At 42.8% G+C, this 16,517-nt stretch overlaps 1 protein-coding gene across 2 annotated transcripts in view; it reads right to left on the reverse strand.

Moving 5' to 3' along the window:
- Positions 1 to 2,624: 2,624 nt before the first annotated feature.
- cdh4 (cadherin 4, type 1, R-cadherin (retinal)) overlaps positions 2,625 to 16,517 on the reverse strand; it is a 196,035-nt gene continuing 182,142 nt past the window's right edge. Inside the window, exons 12-17 of one of the 2 annotated variants that reach the window (XM_076751779.1) lie at positions 13,037 to 13,179; positions 9,201 to 9,437; positions 8,191 to 8,424; positions 7,482 to 7,621; positions 5,102 to 5,266; positions 2,625 to 4,522 (exon numbers count right to left, since the gene is read on the reverse strand). In XM_076751779.1, the coding sequence (XP_076607894.1) occupies positions 4,316 to 4,522; positions 5,102 to 5,266; positions 7,482 to 7,621; positions 8,191 to 8,424; positions 9,201 to 9,437; positions 13,037 to 13,179 (1,126 nt within the window). In that variant the 3' untranslated portion in view covers positions 2,625 to 4,315. Of the gene's footprint in view, positions 4,523 to 5,101; positions 5,267 to 7,481; positions 7,622 to 8,190; positions 8,425 to 9,200; positions 9,438 to 13,027; positions 13,180 to 16,517 lie in introns of both variants that reach the window. The other variant, XM_076751769.1, reaches the window with a different exon arrangement.

The raw sequence follows: 16,517 nt of genomic DNA on the forward strand, positions 1-16,517 counted from the left end.
AGGGTTCATCCTGAAGAGACCATGAAAACCTGTGCAAAGATTTTAGGACAAATCTAATACATTACTAAAAGCCAAGGCCACAAGATAAGGAAATACTGCTGGACACATCTTACAATATATAAGACATTCTGACATGTCACTGTACAAAAAATAAATAGGTGTAAACAGTAAAATGAAACATGGCTGAATTCAGGGTCTTGGCACTGTGCATGCTAGCTCACTGTCACACTGTCATGGCTTACTGAGACAGCTGAATAGATCAGTATGACTAGCTAACTGACACAGTGAACCTGGGGCTTTAAGGCCCCCTGGAGGTGTGGATGATCCACAGGGAGTCGCAGGGCAGTGCTACTATACTGCTACAACTAGTACAACACATTTGGGTGGTTTGATGTATTGCAATTTAACATAATATATGAGTGTATCATGTATTTAAGATGTGCAAATACAGATGGTGAAGTCACAAGAAACTATAGGTGTTGCTTAAATGCAGGGAAGTGAAAAGGTGTTTTATTGATAAGCTACTCCACTACAAAACACAATCATGATTAGCAGGAGAAGAACTTTTCAAATGCAGTTGGACACTTTCAGCTCTGACTGATATGAACATCCTGTCTTGGTAATAGCAGAGTGTCTCCACCGGACCAGCCATCCATATCATAAATGGTGTGTTGTTAAACAGTAGATATTCTCTCCCCCACTTGCAGCAGGAACATCAAATTTATTCTGCTGCTTTGATCTCATTTTAGACGGAGTCCTGAAATAGCAGGAGGCTCAGAGTGGTGTCAGCAGAAAAGCAGCCAGCAGAGCCGGCCCATCCTGGGCGGCACCTTTACTGAATAGCAACATCAACACTAAACTGTGAACAGTTGATCACACAGCTAGCATCAGAACCAACATTCAGCGCTGTTTTTCAGATTGGACTGTTCCCAGCTCCGGCCCAAGAGACTCACTAGCTATATGGAGAGGAAATGAAAAGAGCCAGGCTTGGACATGTTTGAAGAGGAGAACTTTATTTACAACACACAAGGCACTGGCTGCAAGCCAGCGGCAAAGCTTTCAGTCTATATGCACCATTTATCAAGGGGGTAGCTTGAGTTTGCTTTCTTCTTCCACTCTGCCTATCTGCCACTGGGAGAGCAAGGGAACTTCAGCTAAGCCCATCAAAGAAACCTTCCCTGAAGTTAATCTCTTATCTGCCAGCTGGCTATGACCAAGATGACCTTTTACCAACTTGATTATTATATCAGAGCCGTGGCGCCCACCTCTGATGGCTCTTTTATTAACATAGGGCCACATTTCTGCCAAGTCCATCGCAGAATTCACTATTGTGCCACAGTAAAGGTTAATTTAGGTTTATTAGTGGATGTTCTCATTACTGGGACACTCCAGTGTGGATGAGGTATCAAAGCTCTCATTAACTGCTCCAGTGTGCTCCATAAGCTGTCCTCACCCCGACCTGTCTTCTTTACCTTTCCGCTGGTCGCTCTTCTAATTTCTGGTCAAAGTGCACAACACGCAGTTAAGTAGCACTCTATTTCTCTACCTCATATTTAACATTTTTTCAAGTCATTTTCTAAATGTTCTGCTTTGTCCCTGCTGTGTTTGAATCTCACTTCCTTCAGCTCCCTCCCGCTGACCCCTCTCTTCCATCCTACTAATCACCTCGACACACAGCCTACCTACATCACGCCACCACCTCATTTTTCTCCCTCTCTCTTACTGCCTGCCTCTCTGCTTTCTCTCTGGGTGTCTCATTAAAGGCGCTCTATCTAATGAGATTACGCCGTAGGGATTAATAGTGTGGCTAATTGATAGACACACAGCCGGAGAGGATTAAATCCCTTTAAGTCCCCAGTGGGGTTTTTGGCGCTTCAGCTGACTAATTGAAATCACAGGAATGGACACAAATATACTTCCTGACCCCATATACTGCTTTCCTACTCCTTCTCCTGAAATGCAATAAAAGGACAAATGGTGAGTATTTTATTAGAAAATGAAGCCATATCCAAACAATAGGGTCAAAGATTAACTGTGTAATTGCAAAGGGAGTCTGTTCCACTTCATGTCTGTTTCCAACACTAAAAAATACATGATTTCATTGTAAAAAAATAAAGATGGTGCAATCATGGAGTGTGCAAATATAAACCAATAAGGTCATGAACAAATAAAATGGAAAGGCAGAGAGTTTAAAGCCACTGAGTGCAGGCTTTTATGTGATTATAGCCTATCTGAAACACATTCCCAGTGAAAACTGATGTAGTCTCTGTGCTGCTTTCAGCTCGTTCGTGGTCAGTATACCCTGGTTGATCCATGTGTGTGGGTGGGGGCCAGAGGCATGGTTTGCTTTCTGCCACAGTATCTTCATTAATACTACCACTCTGGGGGGTTGCAAACATCAGACATGTTCAAATCCAACATGCAGTGGCTTAAAGTGTAGGCTATTCAAGATGAAGCTGGAATAACTAATGATTGTAAAGATGACACGGGCTCATTATGTATTAAAGCTTTGAGTGACAGAACATGTTAAATGGCTATTGAACCAAACGGGCCACGTCACACAGTTCAGCATGCACCTGGAGATGATGCATGTAGGGAATATTCAAAAAAAAATGGCACATTTTCAAAACATGTCTTGTTTATTTTCTGAAGCACACATCCAGTATCTAGATGAATGAATAAAAGAATTCCAGGACACTGAATAATAGAACAACTATCAGCAGGCATGGCTAATGAACCTTCCACTGTCCAGAGGCCAGAGACAATGCAGAGTGAAGGGGAAGGCTGTGTTTTCACATATAAAAGGAGTATAACAAAGCGTTTTTAGAAAACAATCTCAAAAGAAAAGAAAAAAGAGCGAAACATGTATAAGCAGGCATCTTGAAAAAATGGAATTATGCTTCAACGGAGGACAAAGAAACAAAAATATCCACATGTTAAAAATGAACGGGCCAAAAATCCCTTAAGCCCAATGAAGAGCTAGAGAAAGAGCAGCAACTTTTATGTCATCAATACTTCAAAAATAGGTATCTTACAGTATTTTTATTTTCTCAGTGTCTTTATACAGAGTATATTCATATAGTTTCTGCTGACTATTTTCACATTCTCACCACATAGTAACAAGTGCTTTAAGTAAAACATTTGGAAAAAAAAAATCATGCACCTTTTAATAGTTTTGTTGGCCTATAAAAAACGGGAATGTTCAAGGCGACCAAAAAAAAAGAAGAAGAAGAAAAAAAAAAAACTTTCTCAGATGCCTTTGTTCCAGGTCATTTAAAGTTCCACTTTCTTACACTGTCTGACTAATCAGATCATGCCTACATAAGCTTTACACTGTGGAGAAAGCAACACAAAACCGTACAGGGCAGGCAAGCGTCTTCAACATAAAGCCTCCTAAACTCATGAGTCCACAGAGGAAAGGCAGGAATTCTCCACTAAATTAGAAAACCCCCACATGTATAAAAATGGTCTCACACAACGTCAGCGTGTCGACAGGTGATTGTGAAAGTCAAACTGAGCAGGTCCTTGGAGAAGAGGGTTGTCTTCCCCACAACAACTCTTATTGGCTTCTTGTGGGCCATAATTCATTGGGTTATGGTATCCGATAGTCTGCCCTGGTTGTGTCCTTCCCTCCTGGGATTGGCTGCTGGGGTTGTTCATCTGCACCACTGTGAAGGAGAGAGGAGAGTGACAGGCAGGGCTGGTCTGAGGAGCGCGGTGGGAGTAGGCGGCGACGAGAGAAACGCGCCTCCACTGTACTGCACGAATGGCAACCGATCCTGAGATAGCAGGAGTCTGATACAAAAACACACCACAAAAGGCACTTTATAAAATGACAGTGCTTCTGTTCTAAGGAAATTCAAGTTGACAGAGTGAAAGAGAGAGTCAGAGAGTGTCTTCCCAAAAACATTCTCTTCAGTGTGAGACTAAAGCAAGAGATGGTTTTTGTTTTAACAATCAATCAAAGCACAAATTCACTACTCGTGTCTCTCACGACCGCCTTGATTCGTCCCCAGAGAGCTCCGGGTCCAGCACGGTGAGAGAACAACAAAAAGAGAAAAAACATCACACTACAAACTCGCCACTAAAAAATAGAAAGCCAGAATACAGTTGCGTTGCAGCAGAATTCATGTTTGCGGGCTCGGTCGCTGTGAGCAAACTAACGTGGCCCATGTAAGGTTCTGTTCCTCACACGTCCACCGGAGAGCCTGCGTCATTTTCTTGGCCCCTGCCCGTAGGTTCTACGAGCATCCGTCCAACCGACCCCGCCTCCCCCGACCCCTTCCACAGCCCCACCCAGCCCCCTGCTCCGCTCTCAGTCATCGTCCCCTCCTCCGTAGAGGTCGGCCAGCTTCTTGAAGCGAGGGCCCCAGTCGTTGAGGTAGTCATAGTCCTGGTCCCCTGAGCTGATGGAGTTGAGTGAGCTGACAGAGCCAGCAGTTGAACCGCTGCCCTCGTAGTCGAACACCAGCAGGGAGTCGTAGGGAGGAGCTGTGGGGTCGTTGTCTGCTGCCCTCAGACCCTGGAGACACGAAGATGGACAGATAAAAAAAATGAAAGAGCTTCTCTGCAGCTACAGTATTTCCTCTGTGTGGTTAAACAGAACACTGTACCACATTTCTCTCTTCACAAAACTGGATTCCAGCCAATCATTGTTGTCCACCAGCAGTATAATGGAGTTGATGGTTTTTCACAGACTGTAAAAGTTGCAATAAACCGTGTCTCATCTGGCTCAACCACCCATTAGGATTTAATGCTCCATCATGGTCTGAATGCTGTTTCAGAGCCAGACATTGAGCTTTCTACACGGGGAAAATATTTCCAGCAGCATCCGAGCTGACAGGAATACAGTTCGGGCAGAAACATAAGAAGTGAATCATTACATTTTTTTCTTGCAATATTTAGAATCACTTCTGAGGATCCTTTGCAAAAAGGGAATCTTTCAAACTTCAAAACTCAAGCTGTGTAAACTTTTGCTAAGTTGCCTCAATGAGGTAACATTAACTGTGAACTGTCTGTGAACACTGCGAAACTGTCCAGCTCATAAAAAGAAACTGCTATGGAAACAACACAAAACACTTTCCTCCATTCTCGAACTTACATCATTAATGAAGTCTCCTATGTCTCCAGGGTGGGGCAGACTGGGTCTGATGGGGTACTGCGACTCAGCAATCACGGGTCTCTCATCCACCCTGCGCACCCCTACCGGCTTATTGATGATGTGGTCTAAGGACTCGGGCTGCTGCAGCTGGCTCAGGTCGTAGTCCTGGATGGACGCCACGGAAAAAATGTTGAGAGACACTTCATCCTTGTCCTTTTATATGAGTTTGTTTTCTACTTCTGGCAAATCCACGTATTTTCTCTGATTTACCGCTTCTTTGTTAAAGTGTCTTTCAAAAAATGTAGCATGATCAATTGAACCCAAATGATTAACCCTTTAAAAAGAAGTGATTCTCTAAAAACAGGACATGCATTGTAATGTGAATCGAGCTTCCTTCCCAAGTCGGTACATATTCTTTGGCCTGGTCACATCGTCCGCCCTCACAGACTTTGATGTGCGTTCCTGTTAAGCCTGCGAGGGCTCAGGACTGACCTGCAGAGAAATCTGTGCTACAGATCTCTGCTTTCTAACGGACGTTTGGGCCCTTTTGTAAAGCTGCAGTGCTGCAGTCTTTGCTTGAGGGAATTACCCACAATTCATAGTGTTCCGCTGTTATAGAGACAAGGTTGTCAGGGGAGGTGTGAAATGATAAAATCCACTGAAAGCTCCTGCAAGAATACGTTCACATTCAGAGAGCAGCTGTGGTTCGATGAAAAATTACTGATGATACTGTGAGTTATTGTTAAATTCCTGATATGAACAACAACGTACTGTCACATTGCTCTTAAAGCACGTTCACTGCTCATGCAGGTGACGTCTCTGACTAGTCATCACGCTCTCCTTCTTTCTCTCTCTCTCTCACAAACACTCTTAGTTGGCTCATATTTATGTGATAATTATTCTAAATGCGTTGTGTTTGCTGTCCAATTCATATTCGGTGCAGATCTGATTCTGTGAGATTCTGTGAGCCTAAACTAAATGGTTCATAACAAATGAATGGTCTGTGGTCCAGAATGTTCTGAAATGTTTAACTATGTGTTGTAAATGGAGCAGGCTGTTGAGTTCTCTGCACTGCTCTCTTGAAGCTGATGAATAACTGTACCATACTAAATCCTCACGCAGGTGCTTCAGAGTGAAAATATGTCTACATGCACTGCAGCCGGCTAATGCTAGTGTTTGTTTATGCACCAGATAGCTGGCGTGTGTGGGTGTTGGAAAATAGCAAGTATCAAAAAAAGGCATAATTAATCATACATTTCTGAATTAATCAAAGCTGTTGGAGCTTAACATTGTTGAAGGTTTTCATTTATTTAGAAAATAGTATTAGATAAGAGGAGGTGGTGTGCAGTGGGTGTATAACTTATATAACGATTTCTGGGCAGAAAAAGGGCTCGTCATACACACAGAGTTGCACAGTCAACTGTACGTGGAATTCAAGCCAAGCAGCATTTTCAGCCCCAGCACTTGTTTGTAAGGCAGAGGGCAGACTGCACCCTGAAAACATTTTTCCAAGTCTGGCTCACTTTTAGAAAAGTACATTTTGTTCTCTGAAGACTCTGTCTGCAGCCCTGCTGAACAAGCCGTTCTCAGCATTGTTCATAGTTATTTATGGGTAATTTTACCATTGTGATACATGGACTAATTTTCTGTGTTCTCTCATTTTCATTAAATATAAAGTTAGTAAGGTGATGGAGTTAACATTTGACCTTTCAAAATGTAAAGAATCACGAGGTTGTACAGTTTTATATAAACATCCGGGTGTGAAAAGGTGAAAAGACTTAGGCCGGGTCAGCAGGAAGCTTTAAAATGTCTTCTGTCAGAGTTTTGTGGAAGGCGCCTTGGATTATTTATTCAGCACTACAACCAATGACAGCAACAGGACTAAGAAATGTAAGGTAAAGGCTGGCTCTTCAACCCGTTTGTGGTCTGCTTTCATTTTGAATTGTGGAGCCAGTGGATAGACAAGTATACATGATAATGATTAAATGTTTGACTTGTTTTTTAAGCCAAATGTCAAACATATGCTGGTTCCAGTTTCTCAAATGTGAAGATCTGGTGCTTTTACTTCTTATGTATCACTGAATATTGGCAGATTAATATCAAATTAAAATGATCATTAGCTGCAGACATAATTAATTGATATTATGGAAGACATCATTTTTTAATGTTGTGGCCCCTAAACAAGGCTCATCCCCCTGCTATATGTGTTAGTTTGTCTACTTGTCAGTGTTTATGGGTAACTCGACTAATATCCCTTATGGCGATTCATAAAGTTATCTAATCTAATCCACCAATAAACTCCTGACCTTCTCTAAGAGAAAGCAAATTTTTTAAAAAAGGGAGTTTAAGTTAAAGCAGCTGTGCTGGTTCACAATGATACCTGGTCCTCCTCTCCTCCTCCCTCCTCGTCGTACTTGAGGATGTTGTCTCTGACGTCGTCCTCAGGGTCGATCAGCAGGGGCTTCGCCTGCCGCTCCTTCTCTCTGCGCTTCATCCACACCACGAACAGCAGAACCATGCCTGTGAAAAACAAACAAACAGCCAAGAGTGGATACTGGCATGTTTCTGAGCAGCTGTGATAGAGAAAAGGTGTCAGTAACAGTTTGCTGAGCAGCCTTACAACTACATTTTGTCGTTTTCATGATGTATGACAATTCAATGATCCGACAGCTTTGATCTATAGTGTACACTCTGTAATAATATAATACCTAAAGGTGTTGAATCTGCATATAATGTCTTACTATTAGCATTACATTGCTTATACCTGCACTATATATCTTCATGCTGTATTTCATACCTGCATTGCCTACTGTAATTGTTCAAATCAAAATCAATCAAAATTGTTGCACATGATCAAACTGTTTATAACCTTGGATATCCACTGCACGCAGTTATGCTGTCTTTCTAATGTCTCTCATACTCATATCTACCCCTTGCTGTTGATTTATACAAACCACCATGTACATTACTCTGCACTTTTCACGTCTGCTTAGATACTAAACTGCATTTCATTGTCTCAGAACTTGCACTTGCAATGACAATAAAACTAAATCTGATCTGATCTACTTGTCCCACTGGGATGTACTCACTGAGCAGTATGATGATGCAGATGAGTATAGCAATGATGGCCCCGGTACCAAGGCCTGCGGCTGCAACGGCCCCTGTGGCACTGCAGTCCCCGTTATCATCACAGGGACAAACTTTGACCCTAATCACAGAGCGGTTGGACAGAGGAGGGTTCCCCGAATCGGACACGATGATCGGGATCTCGTACACACTCGCCTCCAGGTAAGGAATCCTGAGCCTGAGCTGAGCATAGTCACCTGGAGAGTGGGAGTGAGATGGTGTTGATGAAGGGGAGAAGGCAGTGGAAAGGGGGGAAATATTAAGAGATGCAGGAGAGTGAGTAGGAGGGAAAGAGACATGAAGAAGAGGAAGAAAATAAGATTAGACAGTGTACTGCAGAGAAATTAAATTTGTTTACTGCAGGATATCATGTCATCATGTGCGGAGGTACGAGTGAATGACACCCCAAATAAAAGCTGCAACCAAACAGCAATCATTCTTACATGTATGTATGCGAGGAGGCATAAAAAATATATATCCAGAAAAACAACACAACCGAACATATAACCTTCAGCATCTATCACTCAGTCAAGCTAAGACAAGAACCTCAGTGGGAGAAGAATCCAGGTATGTGATCAGATTTGTCCTCAAGACAACTGCTGTGATACATCCATCTGGGTGGATTAGGTGACAGATCGGCTGCTCGGGGGACAGAGAGATGAATGGATCTCATTTGTCACAAACGATGGATCGTACGTCAACACTGGATGGCACCCGCGTCTCTCACTGTGAGCTTTGTGAGACATTTTGTTAAACTTGGTCTTCTCTCACAGCTTACAGAAAATCCCTGGTCCCCTGATTGATGTTGCCAGTTATGCTGCAGAGGGGTTTTGCATCCCATCTGTTTAGTTTATGGTTTAATTCAGCTGGGGATGCAGAATGGTTATATATCCTTCCCACATAACTCCTGAAAGTTACATCACAAGGGTAAAATGCTTGCAACGTAAAAGCGAAATGTAGAGCATTTAATTACCGCTGAGCCTGGAAATAGTCCAGTTGCGGCGAACGCTGGCAGGAAAAGAAGGCAGCTCAAAGACAAAGGGCCCAACGTTGGGATCGGCGTCGGCGTCAGAGGCTGTGATGTTGATCCTGGAGTTGGGGCGTGCACGCTCGCACACCTGGGCCTCCCGGGGTATCAGCACCGGCGCGTTGTCGTTAACGTCGATCAGGTAGATCTGGAGGGTTCCCGTCCCACTGGCTTGAGGCGAGCCTGAGGGGAGGCGAGAGGAAAGAGAGGAGGCAAAGAGATCAAAGGATGAGATGGTGAGATAATAACGGAGCAACTGAGAGAGGCGCGAACAGCGGTGAGGCGAAGGACTAAAGATTAAATGAGTGGAGCAAAAAGCGGGAAAGCGGCGTTGAGAGACAGCGTGATGTGGAAGCTGCAGAAGAAGGCAAAACAACTCTTCCATTTCAATTACAATTTCTTTCCAGCTGATTCATGTGTGGAAGTGAGAAAATGAGGCGTACAGGCAGACAAACAATTGGGAGGAAGAAGGTTTTGTTTATTAAAGGACTGAACGTGGAGGGGCAATAACAGTGTGCATTTGTACTGGAGCACCCAAACAAAACAGCCAGAACAAATAAAAGGACACATGCATTTTTTAGTCCTCGTGTTTAGAACTGGCTGCGTTCTGAAAAGGCTGAGGCGAGACTCATATTGGAGGGGACAACACTCACATAAAGATTGCTGCTATCTGCACTCTGCAAAGCCCACTGGGAAATGACTCAAAGGCTAACTCTACACTATTCCAGCAACACAAGCTCAGCCTAACTTACTCAGGCTTTCTCACAACTGTCAGACCAGAACAGAAACATCAGGTTCAGAGACACACTTTTTGATGTTTTATGCATTAACAGCAAAGCCTCTAATGTGCTTTGATTACAGCGCATGCAGTCACTGAACTGCAGTTAAACTGACGCAGAAATGTTGTTTATCTACCACACTGTTTCTGTTGCTGTACAACACTGCGCAGGGAATAAGCACCTCATTGTTTTTTAAGTGCGTTGCTTGCTTTCAAAAAAAATAAAAGCAAAGTGAACTTGAAGTTGTTTTGCTGCTCTACCTCAAGTCGACCAGTCAACATGTTTTTAACAGTGAAAACATTTGTAATGTTGCTGAACTCTATTGTCAGGTTAAACACTTAACTCTCAGACTGAGAATGCGAAAGAATAACGTCTTTGAGTGATGTGTCCTCCATGAACACAAGGCTGTCTGCCAAAGTTTGATCAGTTTTGATTATTTGACATATGGGATATGTATTTTGTGCACCAATCAGGATTTAGCAGCATTTAAAACAAGCTGTGACAGTTGTGGGGTTGTTATTTATGCCAGGCAACTGTCAGTCAAATCTGATCACATCCAAACAGTCCCAATGGAGCACATTAGCCGGACTTTTGAGTGCTAAACTCTTGTAAAAAATAATACAGAAGAATGTTTTCTTCCAAAATGTACCTTTGATTGTTGCTTATTTAGTTATTAATATTTAATATCATAAAGAAGAACCTGAGAAGTGAAGTTTTCAGGAGTCATTCAAGCGATGACAGATGTGTGGGCAGTGAATTATGCAGAACAAATGAAATGAAGACTCATAAATGATCATTACACTCATTTAAAAGTGTTTGTTTTCACCGGGATGTGGTTCAAATTACTGGAAAATGATCAGACGACTGCAGTGCGCTTTAAAAGAAACAGGACACTATTTAAGTAATGGAAAACAGTGAAGTTATTCAAATCTAATCAGTGGACTCAGTCAGATAATTATTACAATCACCAATGCTAAATTCACTCAAGTTCTGCACATACGTACGAGTATGAGGTACGTCATAGTTTCACCTCAACCAGTTCAAGCATCAGTTCAGTCATATGGTTTCAATCAATATGATATTTTTCCAATAACAATAATCTCTGTGAAGATTGTCATTCATCCAGACAACAACAACAACAACAACAACAACAACAACAACAACAACAACAATAACAATAATATATTACTACACTGTACTCATAATATTAGTGGGTATTACCACTTTAACTGGAGTACATGACCTGAATATTTCTTCCGGAAGTGACAATCACCAGCATTCTTCAGTGATTCGCTTCTGATCATAACATTACGATCCCAAACTACAGCTGAAGAAAATATGTGCACTGCTCTGGTGAACAGACAGACTGCAGTTTCTTATTGTGGCCTTGATATCTGGTTGACAACCCCCTGCACACAGACTGTCAGCACGCACAACGAAATCCCTGATGCAGTGCAGCATAGATTGAGTTTATCCCAGTGGCTCATCAGTGTTGTATTTCAACTTTTTTCCCCCATCAGCATCAACTATGTAAAGGTCTGTTGCCCCAGGCCCCAAGGCCCATCGACCGTCTTGTCGGTTATGATTGGCTGGGTGCTTTGTTGCTTCTTACGCTTCGCTTGAGTAGAATAAGTAAAGAGAATTTCAATCAAAGTGGAATATATCCCCTTGTTGACAGTGGGCTCAAGAATCAATAGGCAGTCAACACTTTGAGCTTAAGTTGGTGTGCTTCGGGGCAACCAATCCCCCATTTCTCACTGGAGTAAAAACACCTGGGTCCCTCCTACTTACACAGAGAGCAAGCACCTTTGTTTGTAGTGCTTTAGTTCTTTAACTTCATGCATTGTTACAGCACCTGAGGCGGATGCTCAAGACTTTCTTTTTTTCTATCAGAGACAAGGTCAGTGCGTATACAGTATACTGTATACAGAATAGTATATGAGCAAATCACACAAGGGTGTGACACATTAAATGCATACAACTTTCATTCATTGAAATCGCTGCCAAAAACGGTTTGCTGTGCTATTGTGTAGCTTTGGTCCATGAAATAATTATAGTAATAATAATAGTTATGCTACTACTATACTACTACTATTGTAAATGGGATGTCTTCCTCAGTTTGAATGTGTTGCTTTGTTATTGAGTTGAGGTGTACAGAGGGGAACAAAACAGCTTTCAAGGTTATTTTCTAGTATATCCAAGCTACTGCTAAGTCATATGTTGTCTGCATTAACCCTTCCCTGAAAGTACTGAACCAGTGAATAATTTAATCCATTTGATGATTGAGAAGCTCAGAAGTAGTGAGAAATATGCAAGAAAAATGTGTTACTTGATTATGCTGTGACCCTTTACTGCAACTGCTACATTCATCCCCCGCCAGTGCTACAGTGCTTTCACTCAGGTGATGCAAAATAGTAAAAGATAGCTTCATTTTCAGTCAGACGATGATTGACTTATTGCCCTCAAAATTAAAATATAGCTGATGCAGTTTTTTCACAATGACAAAAAGCAGCTATGCCGGCGGTGCTTTGAGCAAAATGCTTTCATCAGCAGGCTGAGATGCTCACCGTGACAACACTAACAAGCTGATATTTAGCAGATCATCAAAGTCATCTTCTTACCACTGAGGCTGATGGGAAAGTCATTATTTTTACAGGGATTTGGTTAAAAGCCAAAGTACTGGTCAAAGAATTGTGACCTGATGATGAAAAGGGATCACAGAAGTGATCACAATTCATCTCAACCTCATGGTGACACTATAAGAAAAGCCAGGGGCTCACCAGAGTCATTAGGATTCACCTTCAGGGGACCATGAATGTCTGTACCAAATCTATTGGCAATTCATCTAATAACCGTAAAGAAATTCCAGTCTGGACCAAAGTGGCAACGCACCTCGAGCCTCGCTGCTACCGTGGCTGAAAAGTACCTCTATTGTCCCATATGTGCCCTGCTGTTTATCGGACAATCACGACACACACAGTCGTCCTGACTTACCAGACTTACCATTGTCGAATGCTAGGAATGTGGCCTCGTACACATTGTTTTTGACGTACATGGACTCTCGGTCCAGCAGGGCCATGGTGGTGATCTGACCATTAGTCCTGTTGATCTTCAGCCAGTTAGCTGGGTCTGACAGCTTGGAGTACCTGCACACACAAATACACACACACAAATCACACACACACATCCACAGAGAGAAAGCCAGACTGTTCAATGAATCCAAACATAAACACACAGGAACATATTCCACACATTACCAGCCAACTGCTACTTGAATTTCAGCAGCCCTGAATCTTTTATTTGTTGATTCAAAGTACCCATTATCAAGTTGAATGTTCATTACCATAATAAGCAATACCAGCCAAGCACCTTTGAAATATTACAGTGACATGGAGAGCGGAACATATGTTCACCGAGCTTATCATAGCAGCAGCTCATTAGCATGAAGACCGATGAAAACCTGAACCCATATGCAGAGCAGCCAAGCAGCGCTCTTAACAACTGCAGTGCTCTTTGTACCCACACAGCCGCCACGGCAGCTCTCATCACCGGTCGTGACATCAACGGAGTGTAAAGTGACAGCTGCAATTAAAGTCTATAAATCCCATTAACAGCTATGACGAGTCTTAACAGCTGACCGAGTAGAGTGAAGTGCGTCTCTCTCAGGTCTAATGAGAAATGGTTAATTGTTGACGAGCGAGACGTCTCAGTGGTCGGTACATGGTCAGTGTGACACCGTTGTGACAGGAGATGGAGGTTAGAGACACAAGCACACAGAGAGGAGAGAGATCAGAGGCAAATTTCTGAATGTGAGGGGGAAAGGGGATTTAATTAAAACAGTGCGTTGGAGGCTGACACCAGTAAGCAAGAGCCTGGTGGAGAAAACTCATTCCATCTGCAGCCAAAGACACACACCTCTGGACCAGTGCACCCATAACAAACAGACAGAGGGACATAGTGACAGACAGGGACAGCCGCCATCACATTTTTTACTTTTTTATTCTTGGAAATAAAGAGAAAAAACATTTAATTTCTGGGGAAACAGCTTGTCATGTGGTGTTAGTCGGGATCTGATGTTGTCCTGCAGGTTAGACTGTGGTGTTTTCATGTCGTGCCTGGCACTCTCGTCGCCTTCTTGTGCCAACAAGATGTCACTTCCTGCTGTCATCATCTGCAGCTGGCAGAGCAAAGCGTCTTAATATACATGTGACATCTGCAGTAACCTTTAATCCGAATGTTGTGTTTGGGGCCCTCTTTAACGGCTCAGAAAACATAGCCCACATGATTGTTAAAGCAGCTTTCATACAGCCCTTTCCTAATTTTATGAGAATGAGAGTTGATGTGTCAGAAGTCCACTACAGAAAATGACCCACTGATTGTGTTTGATGTCTCAGAGATCCCAGCTGTAAAACATGGTTGAATAAAATAGATTTTCTATTCTCATATAGATGATTGGTGTTGGCAGTACATACAAACCATCATTGTATAGGACAACATACTGTAAATGGCCATGCAACATACAGCATAAAGCTCAGAAGTTGGTCTTGTTTTTATGGATACAGCAGAAGAATCTGTAAGACCCCAAACAATGAGGAAGTTAAGCCATTTTCAACAAAACACAAAGGTTATCCAAACCCTGATTACCTTGAAGCCTTCAGTGTCCCCACACTGCGAAAAGCGGAATCAAAATAAGATGAAATATTTTAAATCAAGGCAATACATGCTTGTTTTGTGTCTAATAAATCTTCTTACCAGGCAGCTTTTAATGTTAGAGCATTTCACTTGTCTCAAGATTTATTGTCCTTAATTATGTTAATAAGATTTTATTATTCTTATTGAGATTAATTAGTGGTTCTGAGTAACTTAATGCTTAAAACTGGAATTTCCAGAATGAAGTAGTGAACTGCTTTGTTGAAGTCAGAATGTTCTTTGAATCCAGACAAACGTACTTGTTTTCTGGCTGCACTACTTTTAAGGTAATCATCATTTCCCCTATCTTATGGCTTCTTTTTTTTTTTTTTTTTTGTTATTTCTGTTTTTGCAGCACATCATTCATCCATCTCTCATAACACTTTTGCATTGGAGACTGAAGGTGTGTTGTGTGTTTGAAAGAAGTGGTCATTTAGGTGGTGAGAAAGATCTCATGAAAGACCCTACTGAGTTGCATTGTAGGAAATGAAGTGCTTCTGCTATGTGGATTGTGCAGACATTGTGTAAATGTCAGAATATCTCAGCCTATGCTGCTCTGACTTTGACCGTTCTTTGATTCAGTCTGTCTTTTGAGTCTCACGGCTTCATGGGAGTGCAATTCTAAATTGCTGGAGTGCAACTTAAATCCTAAACTGGAGCCCGAAATGGAGATAAAGTAGCAGCAGAGGACCAACCAACATGGCCTCACATCACATCATTCTGCAGGGCTAATATGTTAATGCTAACAAGAAACACGCACAAAAGTAGACAAATTAGCTCTCGCTGCCACTTAGATCACATCTAACAGTAAAGTCAGATGCCAAAAAGCTCACATCTTTTCTAAGAAAAAAAGAAGAAGCAAGAAATCCAGACGGATAAAAAAACCAAAAGCTGGCTCCTCTCCCATCCGCTGCTTACACACAGGCCTTGCACTCATCCTCGGCGGGTGCTCGTGTGCATGTTTGTGTGCGTTTCTGAGTCTGTGGTTGTGCATTTCTGTTTCTTTTGTGTGTGCTTTAGCGCGGGTTCAAGCGAGGTCACCTAAAGGGAATACAGCAGCAGCAGCAGCAGCAGCAGCAGCAGCAGCAGAGATGAGGCTGTCTGAGGATGAGTTGAGCGTCTGCTGCCAAGCTGCTTTGGAGAAGACAGCAGCTCTGAGGTCCCATCAATAACAGACCCACAGGCTGACAGAGAAGAAAGTGACAGGGTCAGCGGGAGCAAGAGAGAGGAAGGGATGAGAGAAAACAGAGTGAAAGAGGAGTTACTTCTCTCAAAGGGCAGGAGAGCTCAGTCCACTTAGTTTGCATGACATGTCTTTTCAGGAGAAGAAACCTGAGATGTGGATATTGCCCACTCTTCTGTACAGTATATATACGAGCACATCTCCCACTGCCTCCCCCGCTATCAATTCAGTAACATTTCCACTGGGTCCCTCTGTGAGAAGCGGCCGTCTCACTGACATTAAGAAAAATCAATCTCTCTCGTTGGGGCAGGCTATGGAGTGGAACGGTGCCGCTGGACCTCAGCGGGCATGTGGGAGTTTCTATCACGCAGGGTCGATGCCTGGATGGCACGATGCCCGCTGTGTGTCATCCCAGTTAGGAAGGATGGAGGGAGAGATCAATGAGGAGGAAGAGAAGAAGGAGATATGGATCTAAGGAGGGCAGTCAGACAGTATCCAACTCATTATAGGATGACCTCTTCACACCAGTCGCCTGGCAACGGGGAGGTAACTGGAGCCCGAGATGTGGGCGAGAGGGTCGGTTGAGAATGTCACTAAAGAGGGACAAACTGT

Source organism: Chaetodon auriga, chromosome 2 (genome assembly GCF_051107435.1).
Source record: "Chaetodon auriga isolate fChaAug3 chromosome 2, fChaAug3.hap1, whole genome shotgun sequence".
Classification (NCBI taxonomy): domain Eukaryota; kingdom Metazoa; phylum Chordata; class Actinopteri; order Chaetodontiformes; family Chaetodontidae; genus Chaetodon; species Chaetodon auriga.